Genomic DNA, 12,973 nt, shown 5'->3' with positions numbered 1-12,973 from the left:
CCTCCCATTCTTCCGCCAGCAAGCTAGCTCCTCTCAGTAATTGCTGAAATATTTAAAGACAGTATTGCTTATCACTTCTGTTCACATTGCATTACTACTAGATGCATAGTAACTGGAAATCAGCAGGCCTTGAGTACCAGTCCTGTTGCTTGTGGTGTGTGTTTGGTTTTGGTTTTTTGGTTTGGTTGTTTTTTTTGTTTTTTTTTAAACTGGTTAATTTAGTCTGTGGCCTTGCACTTTGCTGTTTTGTGGTTTGTTTCCTTGTTTTAATGAAATGGGGAAAGACATTTACCTGCTGACTTATTTCTAGCAAGTGAAATGCCAAGCATTCTCAAAAGCAAGACTTCACCATCTTTTTGGTGTTCCAGGAGTGGAAGCATCTGGCTTCAAGTATAATGTTGTTCTGTTGTTTGAGTTTTCTTTTAATACTTTCTATCTCCCTCCCCACCTCTGTAACCTTTCCTAGGGAAGTATTTAGTAGAGTTCAATACTACAATTATGAGCATCAACATAGGGAAAACTTGAGTGAGAAAATGCTGAGAGATTCAGTGCAGCGTCTGAATGATTAACAAGAGATGGGGCAACAGAATGAGGAATGCAACAGGTGTCTCATAACTGCTTAATTTTCTGAGCATTATCCAGCCTGTATGCTAGAAAGGATATGGATGCTATGAAGAGATAAAGTATTTTGCAGTCATACATGGTATATCTGCCTGCTAGCTTTGACATTTTCTAATTGGATTAAATTGGCTTTGGTCACTTTTTTAAAACTGATTTTGAAAAAAGAATCTACATATCTGCTTTCGATGACTGAAAATTGATATGATTCTATGATAGCTTGACAGAGCTGCCCAGGAGGTTTCTTTTAGCATCCTTAGCATATTTGAAGTGTCCACACCTCAGATTTTAACTTTCTCTTCTTTTTTTTTTCCCCTTTTTTTTTAATTATTTCTGTCTTGTTGTAGAACTTTGTTTAGAGTGAAGCTTGGTACATGTGCACATGCATATTGTGGAACCTGTGTGGATAGCAGGTATCTCAAGATGGAAGTTGAGTTCAGGTGCCTGATGATACAATGCGAAATGGCAGTAATGTCATGCGAAAGACCTACTGGCCTGATTCTTTAGGTTTCTCATTCTTTCAAAGGACTGGGGCAAGTTAATGGGATTTGGAGATGTCAGAGGTCTTGGTGGCTGCAAATATGTTTTATGTAAAATAAATTAACATGTATGTAGAAGTGGATTTCAGGTGAAGCAGCCTTACTAGAATAAAGCTGTTCCGAGCAGGCATTTTGGCTTAGTGGGATGAGGACACAATCTGAAACCACCGAAGAAGAGATATGGATGAAAAGCTAGATATAGCTCTGCTTTAAATTTGCCTTGTTCTGCATGCTTCTGGTGGCTATTGGAGGATGGACAGCCTTATACTTATAACTTTCCTTTTTTCCCCAACTTTTCTTTCTTGAAAGAACTTTGTATGGGAAGACTGCTCAGTGTGCATCTCACTTAGTTGTTCAAAGCATGACATCTCTCCTTAAAGGGAAAATCTGAATGTATTATGACTTTTGACAGTGTGTAACTAGCTGACAGGATGGAAGCTTCTCTAGACTTGAGCTGCAGTATTTAAAAAAATATTTACTAAAAATCCATTACCTCAGTAGCATACGGTGTTGCTTCTGCTGGATTACATAGCTGGGCAGAGGATAGAAACTGCTGACAACTTGTTTTCTAAATTTTCTTACAGTAATGCTTAATTGCACTGCTTTCACTGAAAGAGGAATGACTGTGCTTCTAAGATGCAGAGGGAGATCTTGGACTGATGATTAGCATTATTTATGTTGAAAGCAATCTTTTAGTATATTTTTTTCAAGCTTTAAGAGAGATCAGAAAGCATTATCTAAATGCTTCAGACCTATATTCCCATCTTATGTTGATGTTTAAAGCATGTAATATATTATGAAAGACTTGACTTGTGCTTTTCTGTTTATAAAGTATTCAAGGGGCAAAATTTAGTTACTTTAATGTCAAAATGCATAATACTGAATTTCAGTCAGGATTTGCTTTGTCAATAACTCTGTAAGCGAGGTTTGTATGTTAAGTCATTAACAGCTTTTCTCTGTAACTTCTAATCTTATTCTTTAGATTTAATTATACCCAGCGTCAATATTTATGTGTTACACTTGGTATGATGGCACACGGAGAAAGAAAACATTTCCCATTCCCTAGCAGTAGTAGCTAAGAGCAAATAGAATCAAGAATAAATATACTAGCAGATGTTACAGAATTGCCTTTTTATAAAGTTATCGAAAAATACCTAGAATCCCATTAATCAGTGTAAGAGAAGAGTTTGAAATTAAATATGTATGGTTTTTTTTTTTTTTTTTGCAAGCATTTACACAGGATGTGGGGTGGGGAGTGTGTGAAATTGGTAGCTTGAGATGAAAGCTGTGCCTTATATAAACGTTGTAGGATTTTTATGAATGTTAGCCAAGTAAGCATTTTGTTGCTTGCTAAAAATAATTTCAGTACTTAATAACTGTAATTATATTTATTATATTTTAATGTATGTGGCACTGGAGGGGGGGTGGGAGCCAACCAAGTAACAAGACCAAAAGCACCCCAAAATAACCGTTTGACAGCATAGTTACTATAATAATTATTCCGATGATTACTTATGATGTTTTTTCTTGAATCAGCCAGCACTCTAGAGCTTCTATCTTAACGGGGTAAAAGGTGCTCCTTTGTGAAAATCTTGTCACTTAGAGAACAAGTCTTTCATTTTAATTTACAAATGCAAAGAATCTGATAGAAATGAGCTGCGAACATGCTGTTCTTTCGTAGATGTTTTGTTCTAGAAATATTTCCTAAATCGAAAAATCCATTCAAATGTTTTCTTCAAAGGCCAAAGAACCTGGGACGTACACACTCAGGCAACTGTGCACCTCAGTGGGAAAAGTACAGTTTGTCCTTCTTCATATTTACCCAATTGTGCAGTATGATGTATATTCTCAGGAGCCCCAGCTAAAAGTGGAACCAATGACTGGTAGGTACAGTTGCTATGCTGAAGTTGTTTTGATGATTTCTGTTGTATTCTCGTGGGACTAGATAAAGCTTTTTCTGACTTGAATATTGCTCAGAATTTTTTTTGCCTTACTCTTAATTTTGAGTCTAAAATAAATTCTCACTTTTCAAATTATCCATCAAGTACGCTCTGTCGATGACGGCTAGTTTTCAACAACTAATTTTGGTGCTTCGCTCTGAAATATGCAGTGTCACTTTTGAACATGAATTTGAACATGTAGCACTGTCACTTAAATACCAGGTATGATTTGAGCTGGTACACTGATTAGAAGTGAATATTTAGATTTGTAATTGATGGAAGTCCTTACTGGTTAGTTCTGTGACGCTGTGTCTCTTTGGTATGTAAGAGAAATGCGTAAGAACTGGGATTTTTCTACTAGACATGATAATATAAACTTATTGAAATTTAATACCGAATGCATCCATTAGTTTCATGGACAGCTGAGCATTACTTGTTGTAGAGTTTATTAAAGTTTATAAATGGAAGTTAATAGCCGTTTTGTTTTCAGGCTATTAACTGAGGCAGTTGAGAAGTTAATATGCATTTTGTGCTATCATTCCAGTTACAGGGCTTGCAATGTGTGGTGAAGGAAGGACAGGCATATTGGGCATTAATCAAGTTAGCTACTCCCATGGAATTGATGGTTGTGATTCAGATGTTTGAGAGCGTGTGTGCATACTAGTATTCTTGTTATCTTGATTATGTAAATACAGCATGTGGGTGTGACTGGCATCGTACATGCAAAAACATAAAGCTGTCTGCAACCTGGAGAATTTAACAATCATCCCAAAGAACTTACTAAGCTTTTTGTTATTTCACTGAATTCTGTGCTGCCAGAGGTACGCAGTATGTGAACCAGCTGCTCTAAGCCATCCAAGAAACTGTGTGTTGAAGCAGCCAGTTTCTCCATACCGATGTATCTGAGCTAGGTTTAATGTGTTGCATAACATCAAAACTCCACACTTTTAAGTTAACCTAATATGTGTGGCAAATTGTCTGGGAATATTACTTACAAGCCTTAACAGTGCATTGTAACCATCTACTGATGAGTACTGTTAACAATTCTCTCTTTCTTCCTCAGATAGCCTTTTGGCTGGCATTCCCCAGAAGGTAAAATTCACGGTGACTACTGGTCACTACAGCATGAAGAATGGCGATACTTTGCAGCTCAGTAACGCGGATGCCATGCCTATTCTGTACCATCCGGAGAGCAAGGCCGTGATCTATTCCAACACCAGAGGTAAGCAATGAAGTAAAAATTAATAGTCTTTGAATGGCTGAGAATTCAGTAATCCTGAAGTAAACCTGTACTTAGAGCATTAAGAACCCTGACACTGCCTTGTTCATAGTCATTATTAAGAAAAATTCTAGGGACTTCAGTGCAAGAAAGGTCTTAAACTTTCACCCTCGAAGTAGTAGTATGAACTTTTCAGCAAACATAGCTGAACAACTTTTACTTTCATTGATGAAATTCAGTAGGCATGGTGAAGCTGCTGCTGAGGTCAGCATCTGTCATGATTTCCAAGTGAATGATGGTGATCTTTTGTTACTATGTGGGCTCTATTTTAACTGGACCATTTTTATTGAGGTAGTTGTAGGTAGGTTTTTACATAGTACTCTATGTAAATGGAGCACTTTCTTTGGATGGCGTTTCATCTAAACAGATCACATCCTAATTCCTTTTTTTCCAACCATAAGTACTATATAGTCTCCTCAGTTGCTCAAACTCAAGCAACTTTTACATAAATGGAAAACAGACTTGATAAAATTAAGAAATAGACTATACAGAGGCATCCCATGTGTAGTATTTTAAAGACAGATGGTGAATGATGACCAAGAATACTGATGCGTGTGTGTTCAGTAAGTTGTAAGTTTGCTTGAAGTGAGATTATGAAACTAAAGAAGTGCGGGACGTTGTAAAAACTTCAGTAGGTATCATGTGATGGACTAAAGTAGCTCTTCAGCTAGTTTGAAGCTTGTTATCAAATTGCCCTCTCGGTTCTTTCTTGAACATTGGAAGGGACTGTTACACGGAATGAGGCAGTTATCTTCCTGCAGTTTAAGAAGGATAGGGCGCTAGTGTTGGGAAAGTGTGAACAGCGGTGGTATTTAAGATGTGTGGATTATAGCTCATTTGAAGAGGTTACCGTGGAGTTGCAAAACATGGTTTCTTGTTGCTGTTTTTGCAAACATGGAGGTCTTGCTAGGAAATGGTTATGGCACCACGTATTTTTCTGCAACACTTAGCTTTTTAAGCTAGTTGCATTATGTAGTTACAGATTAAAATGAAAATTGGGAAGGGATAAATGGGTTTTAAAGCTACTTTCTTCCCCCCATTCTACGCAACTGTAGAAAAGATCTCAGAATCATCATTAAGGATTCAGTCTTCTGAAAAGATCACAAGCATCAGTTTGCCAGTGGCTCCTGCATATCACGTGATTGAATTTGAACTAGAAGTCATGTATTTGCCATCAGCCACAGAATCTGCAGCAGAGAAAGAAAATGCTACAAATAAAGAAGTTCACAGAAAAAACAAAGAGAAGCAGAAACAAGACAACTGCATGGCTACTGTTGACCAAAAAGTAAGATGCAATTTAACATTTTTATTATGTGATCTATTTGATCACAGGGGCATACGCTTCACAAAATAGAAGCGGGGGTGATGGAACACTGAAATGATCTCAAAACCGTCACCTTTCAAAGTGTTACTCCTTGTTAAAATTGACCAAGTGTGTTGCTGTGTATCCTTGTGTGTGAAGAGTCAGGTAAAAAGGAATGGCTGTAGACTAGCATTGCTAAAATGGGATGTGACAAAAGATTTTTATTTTTTATCTCTGCATATAAAAATATGTTGTTAAATATACATACTTTAAAATCGGAAGAATGGCAACATTCGCTTCAGGAAAAATTCTTCACTTAAGTGTGCTACTTCAAGTTAAATCAAATATACCTTAAATACATCTTTTTTTAAATATTTTGAGCTTATGCTTATATATTTAAAGTATTATAAAGACATTTCAGAAATAGATCTTATAGCAATTTATTTGATATTGACCTTCTACCAAATTATTATATTAAGATGCTATTGGTGTATTATTAGCGTACTCTAATCTTTTCTTTCTTCTATTCCCCTTCTTTTATTTCTAGTCTTCAGAACTGGGTATGTCAGTTTCCACAGGAAAAGCTTCTTTGAGATTTCATATCTCACTCACAGGAAAACAAAAACCTATAGGTTTTGACATACTGATTTTTGGTTTTTAATTTAATTTTTTTTTCGTCTTCATCTTCTGGATGCGTTAGCTGTAGACACTTGCTGAGAAAAGTTTTGCTTAGAAATGAGAAGAAAAGCAAAATTGTTATGCCAAAGACCATTAAGAATAAGAAATTTGTTCCCTTTTTCCTTTAGGTAACCATTGATTGTCCTTGGTCGATTTACTCTACTATTATTGCGTTAACATTCTGCATACCTTTTAATGCCAAGCATTCCTTATTGTCGGCTGGCAAACGGTAATGTACTCATTAATTATTTATTGTTTCTTTCTTCTTACAAAATATGGAGCTGGAGTTTCATAAGTAATGTTTATAGCAGCCTTTTTTTTTTTTAAGTTGGGCTTCTGTTATCGTACACAGCTTCCCATTGGAAGCTTGTGCATTTCCTCTGGTGTTCTTTCATAACAATAAAACAAATGTGTGGTTTCAGCTATTTTTGAAATAAGACCACAAGATAAACCAAGCTAGCCTATTTCTGTGTAGTTACTTGTTGTCATTTAATATGAAAGAGGATGTTTTACAGCCTTGTTTCTACAGACTCGTAAGTACTGAGGAAAAGACTGAAAGAAACAAATATACCTGCCATTCTGGTTTTGCTTCAGCTGTGCACTTTGAAAACCATTTTATGGATGTGTGCTCTTTCAATGTAACTATTCAACTTCTGTTGAACAAACTGTGTCATGTTTTTCAGGAAATATGTGCAAGTCTGTGTCCAGAATTTGTCAGAACTCTGTTTCCAGCTTTCAGACTACAGCCTAAAAAATTCTGCTGACTGTACAGATTTGCAGCTGGTACCTCTGAACCCTGAATCTCAACAGGTAAAAAGATTCACTTGGCAGTTTATGAGCTCGTTGGCAGTTCTGCTAGATGAAACTTCTTTTAGTGAAATTCTTAGCACTTCTGCACATAGATTTTTGTAGTAAGTAAGGCTCATAACTGATAGTAAGACCTTTGTAGTCCTGAGTAACTTTGATTCTTAAAGATTCTTTAGAAGGCATTTACACCTGTAGATCTCCGATTAAATTCTAAAACTTGCAAAGATTATTAGATAAGTTTTTCAAACTTTCCCATTTGCCTTATGTAAAGCAGTATAACATCACTGTTAACATTTAATTTGTTCATCTTACAGCTGCCATTTGTTATTAGGTTTTAGGAAAAAATCAGGTGGAGACCATTTTCCAATTAAATACTGCTGTAAACTAGTTAAGTTGCAAAACAGTCCCCTTGAGACTTCTTTCAGCCTTTTCTGAACGTGATATTAAATTGGTCATTCTTGGTGCCTAGGGAAAGTATATACAAACATTATTGATATAGAATCATAGAATGGTTTGGGTTGGAAGGGACCTTAAAGATATCCAGTTCCAACCCCCCTGCCGTGGGCAGGGACACATCCCACTAGATCAGGTTGCTCAGAGCCCCGTCCAGCCTGGCCTTAAAAAATTCCAGGGATGGGGGGGCTTTTACCACCTCTCTGGACAACCTGTTCCAGTGTCTCACCACCCTCATGGTGAAGAACTTCTTCCTAACGTCCAGTCTGAATCGTCCCATCTCTAGTTTTAATCCATTCCCTCTAGTCCTACCATTACCTGACATCCTAAAAAGTCCCTCACCAGCTTTCTTGTAGGCCCCCTTAAGATACTGGTAGGCCGCTATAAGGTCTCCTCGGAGCCTTCTTTTCTGCAGACTGAACAACCCCAACTCCCTCAGTCTGTCCTCATAGGAGAGGTGCTCCAGCCCTCTGATCATCCTCATGGCCCTTCTCTGGACACGTTCCAGCATGTCCATATCTCTCTTGTAGTAGGGGCTCCAGAATTGGACTCAGTACTCCAGGTGGGGTCTCACCAGAGTAGAGGGGGAGAATCGCCTCCCTTGACCTGCTGGCCATGCTTCTCCTGATGCAGCCCAGGATACGATTGGCTTTCTGGGCTGCTAGTGCACACTGACGGCTCATGTTGAGCCTCTCGTCCACCAGCACCCCCAAGTCCTTTTCTTCAGGGCTGCTCTCAAGCCAGTCGCTGCCCAGACTATATCGGTTCTTGGGATTGCTCCGACCCAGATTGAGGACCTTGCACTTAATTTGACATTTGAATAAGATATTTTTCACACATACTTGAATGTGAAGTCTTCTCTCTTGAAGCATTGATTCTGACAGTGAAATGTATCCCTCCTTTTAATTAGATGCGCGTTGTTTAAAAAAAAAAAAAAAATCACTACTAGTTATTTTGGTTGCGTATTTTCCCTAGTGCTTTATTTAACACTAAACAGGTAATTTGTTTTTATAAACTATATTAATGCCAGAACAGACAAACATATGTATGTGTGTTTCCACTTCTTTTTCAGAGGAAGGAAGGAGCTAATACTATAAACATTCTCTTTCAGGTCATATACAGTAAGCAATCAATATTCTTTGTATGGGAATTGAAGTGGACGAAAGAGCTTCCTCTCTCCTTGCAGTGCCTGTTTTCAGTCAGCTTTTGTCCAGCTACCTCTGAAGAACAGTCTTTTACCCTGAAGCCGTTCACTTATGAATTCCAAGTGGAAAATTTTTTTGTAAGTACTCTTCTAAGTACAGCATGTGTTAACTGAATATGGTTTCCTAATATATGGAAAGGGAAAGTCAAGAAATATATTAGAAAACTTCTGTTTACCTCATGAGATTGATACCTACTTAGAATCATTGGAAAGCCAGTTTGTTGATCGATAGAACTGAGGCCTGATATGTGGTGGAATCATATACTTGCCACTGGAGTGGGAACTGGGGGAAAACATAACACTTGTGCAAGTATCCTTGATCTCGTTTCATTTTTTTTCTGTGTTTTTGCCTTCCTGGGCTTGTGCCATGGAAACTCTCCTTAGATTACTGAGTGCTTTTTCCCTTCTGGCTTAAGACTGTGCTCTGCAAAGCAAATGGCAATTTCCAAAAAATCTTCGCTATTGAAAGCATTTGAGTTGTTTTTCCTAGTGCTTGAGATGAACTCCTCTAATGAAATATTTAGGGTTTTCTAGGCCATTATCTTAAATGTTTCTTTCCCTTTATGGACAAACTTTTTATTCCTTTGATCAGCTAGGAAGTTTATAGGCTAGATATAACTTCCTATTAAAAGAATTTTATCAACATTATTTAATCTCATCTCTAAATTCAGTCTTGTGTTAACCCTTTTTGATGCTTGGGTAAAAAGTAGCAGCATGAGAAGACTCATTTGATTAAATCCTTTTTTCTGTTTTCGGTGTTGCTTTGTTTTCTACCCACTTATTACAGACTGGCATTGAGCAATATTTTAGGTATTTGGTTACCTACTGGCATGTAACTGGCATTTCTTGGCACCTGTATCAGCATGTTTCTGGAGTTTTTAAAGAGAAGTAACTGTGTTAAACAGTGGGGGATTTTGGTAGAAATTCAATTTTGTAATAATTAAAAATTAGCTCTTTGATAGTGTAGGGACTATGATGGTAAGAGTGATGAAGTAGTTCTCCTGTGTTACTCAGAATCTGAGTGATGCGTCTGGAAAGTGAGGAGCCAAGAAACTAGTAAAAGTTTGTTTAAATAGTGAGAAGATTTGTGTCCACTTAGGAGCATTGAAAGACTGAGTCAAAGCACAGAAGTGAAGTGAAAAATGGTATGCTCGCTGCTGGTATCAAAAATAGATTGAATCAAATTTGGTTTTGATTATTTTCTCAAACTGAGCAAGATAATGAAGTGAAAATTACTTATAACTGAATCTGGCATTAAAAAGATTTAATGGATGTTAAATGTAAGGTTGAGTTTGTACTGTATCAATTGTCCAGTTCATTCTAAGCACAAGTAAAACACCCCTTTTTTCTTGATAACAGCACTATTTTCTTCCTGACAGACATTGTATCATGTGAAAACTGAAATTTTTCCACCACTGGGGGCAGAGTATTGTAAAACAGGCTCACTCTGCTCTTTAGAGGTGTCAATCACACGACTTGTTGACCTCTCAGAAGTTGACAGAGATGAAGCATTAACAGAATCAGATGGATATTGCACAACAAAACTTATGTATGAAGGTAGGAATATTTTTCTTAAGCATATTGACAAAATTCCCCAGTAGCTTTGTCTTGATAATGACATCTGCCTGATTTTCTATGGCATATATTCTTGTATTGTGAGTACGGCTGCTCAGTAAAGCAGTTTTCATTTTGCTAGACTGAGAATGTTTCATTTTTCCTCATTAATCTGTCTTCAAGTGAAATATAAATGTTGTTCAGACTGGCTGGATACTTGCTTGAGGCCCAGCTATGGTCCCTTTTGTGTAGGGCTGTTTTCTTAACTTGAATAACTCTTCACCTATAAAAGCTCTTAGGTGTTGCTAAAATACTGATTTTAAAAGTGCTCTAAAACTATACTGAAGGTTCTCCATTTTTCAGGAAAGATCTTTATAGTGCTTGCTCTTTATTCTTGCAGTTGTTGACAACAGTAGTAACTGGGCAGTCTGTGGAAAAAGTTCTGGAGTGATATCGATGCCTGTTGCGGCTCGAGCAACTCACAAAGTCCACATGGAAGTGATGCCACTGTTTGCTGGATGTCTACCTTTTCCTGATGTCAGATTGTTTAAATACCTCCCTCACCATTCTGCTCACTCCATGCAACTTGATGCTGGTAAAGCTATCTTGACTACATGGCTACTTGCAGAAGTCTGATTCTGCTTCTCCTGTGTTCTTGTGTAAAGAGAAAAGCAATGCAAGGAAGTGTGCTAATTGAGTGTCTTTGTTACTTACCTTCACTCACAGTTCTGGTTTGGAACTTATAAAATGTTGTTCTAATGGGAACTTTGAATTGGGGTTGCAGTCTTAATCTGTGAGGAGGAATAATAAATGTGTTGTTTTCTTATATTTCCTTTAAAGATTATTGTGCAAATTAGTTGTCACTGGATTTATAATTAAGTGAAAACTACTTGATAAACCCTCTAATCGTGCGGTTTCGTTGTCTGTAAACTGCACGTCTGCTGTGTCTTCATTGACTTGGACATTTTTTACCAGTTTTTGAAAGGATTAAGTAAAAAATAAAAGAACTGCTGAAAATTTGTGGCATATAGACCAGATGAGGTGAAGAATTTAAATTACCACAGCGACCTAGTATGTTTATGTGTACTGTTGAGTAGTCCCAGCACTGTAGTGAGAATTCACCTGTGCAAGCAATTTACCGTTTGTCAGCAGGAACTGCCAGGGTCCACCCTTCTAGCCTGTGACAAACATGAGGTAATGCTACTCAAATTTTCCTTAGAAACCAATATAATTCACTGTTACGTCTGCTGCAGGCCAAAAGCGTGCACAGACTGTTAACTTCAGCAGAGATGATCAGTAACTGTTAACATGCGGTAAACTGACTGCGCATCTGAGCTCCGAAATAATTTTTAAGTTGCTTAATCGCTCTGTAGAATAAAACTGTGGGTCTTTTGTTTTAAACAGATAGCTGGATTGAAAACGATAACCTATCTGTGGACAAGAATATGGATGATCAGGCTGACAGCAGCAGCATAAGGAGCAGAGGTAGCTTGCATTCCACGGCTAGCGGGGAACATAAAGGTTTGCCAATGCCCCGTCTGCAATCCTTTTCATCTGGTCAGGTCTTCAACTGCAGCACGGGTATGCAAATACTTGTCATTCCCAGCAAGGACGACCATGTTCTGGAAGTCAATGTCACGTGACAACGCGGTATGAAAAGAAGGAAAACAAAAACCCCATTAGAAACTGGATATGAAAGCACTTTAAAGGATATTATGACCTGATTAGTCTTTGTTGTAACATTCTAACTCTAAGGAGACCTATGGCACTCAACATGTCCTGGCCATGGAAGCACCAGACAATTGTATCAATTTAAATGTACAGTGAAGCTTGTGTCAGCTAGTTTATATCGCCACTTCAGTATGTTTTGTGTAAGCTATTGGGTTTTCTCCCTTCGGTCACATCCTGCATCACCACACAGGGCAACAAAAACAAAAACTCCAAATACTTGGACCACTTTATTTTTGTCTGGCAGCTGAGAAATTTCACGCTTCGTACATATTTTAGAATTTAGAGTTGGGTGACGATAATTATCCGAATCTTGGATTTTTATGTAATAATTTACAGGCTTTTCCACACATGTGCCAGAAACACAACAAAGCATACAACAGCACATTCACTGGTGTAATAGTTGCTTTTCTGTTTGGTTTTTTTTTTTTAATCATTGTTAATTCCTGCCGTTGCAATTTTGTATTAAACTTCCATCATTTGCATACTTAGATGCATGGGAGAGCTACTGCTATAAACAATCTTAACTGAACAAAATTCCTTAATTTTTTTGAGGCTTTCTCCTTCACAGAGTAGACACTGTGATGTCACATATTATATGATTTTTTTGGGGTTGGGGGTTGGGTCATCCTCTTGCATAGTTCTTACCAAAGAAAGATATTGATAGAATTTAATAATAAATTATTTGGCTTATTGAGTTCCCAGATTAATTTCTTTTATTACCATTTCTAAGTGGCTTGGTTTGCTGCCCCAATTTTTAAATTGGGGCAAAAATTTCAGTATGATGTGATACTTGAACAGTCAACCTTTCATCATAAAGGCTTATTGTAATTATTACTGATTAGAGGCCAGAATTCCGCATTCATGATG

At 37.4% G+C, this 12,973-nt stretch overlaps 1 protein-coding gene across 2 annotated transcripts in view; it reads left to right on the top strand.

Annotated features, from left to right (window-relative positions):
- Positions 1–12,475, top strand: part of TRAPPC10 (trafficking protein particle complex subunit 10) — a 44,527-nt gene extending 32,052 nt beyond the window's left edge. For both annotated transcript variants that reach the window (XM_063344558.1, XM_063344566.1), the window contains 9 exons: positions 2,899–3,040; positions 4,161–4,319; positions 5,432–5,661; positions 6,486–6,586; positions 7,041–7,167; positions 8,729–8,899; positions 10,201–10,378; positions 10,776–10,970; positions 11,780–12,475. In XM_063344558.1, the coding sequence (XP_063200628.1) occupies positions 2,899–3,040; positions 4,161–4,319; positions 5,432–5,661; positions 6,486–6,586; positions 7,041–7,167; positions 8,729–8,899; positions 10,201–10,378; positions 10,776–10,970; positions 11,780–12,018 (1,542 nt within the window). In that variant the 3' untranslated portion in view covers positions 12,019–12,475. The remainder of the gene's footprint in view (positions 1–2,898; positions 3,041–4,160; positions 4,320–5,431; positions 5,662–6,485; positions 6,587–7,040; positions 7,168–8,728; positions 8,900–10,200; positions 10,379–10,775; positions 10,971–11,779) is intronic.
- Positions 12,476–12,973: the final 498 nt, after the last annotated feature.

Source organism: Chroicocephalus ridibundus, chromosome 1 (genome assembly GCF_963924245.1).
Source record: "Chroicocephalus ridibundus chromosome 1, bChrRid1.1, whole genome shotgun sequence".
NCBI lineage: Eukaryota > Metazoa > Chordata > Aves > Charadriiformes > Laridae > Chroicocephalus > Chroicocephalus ridibundus.
Note: the sequence above shows the minus strand (reverse complement) of the source record. Positions and strands in the feature narration are given on the sequence as shown.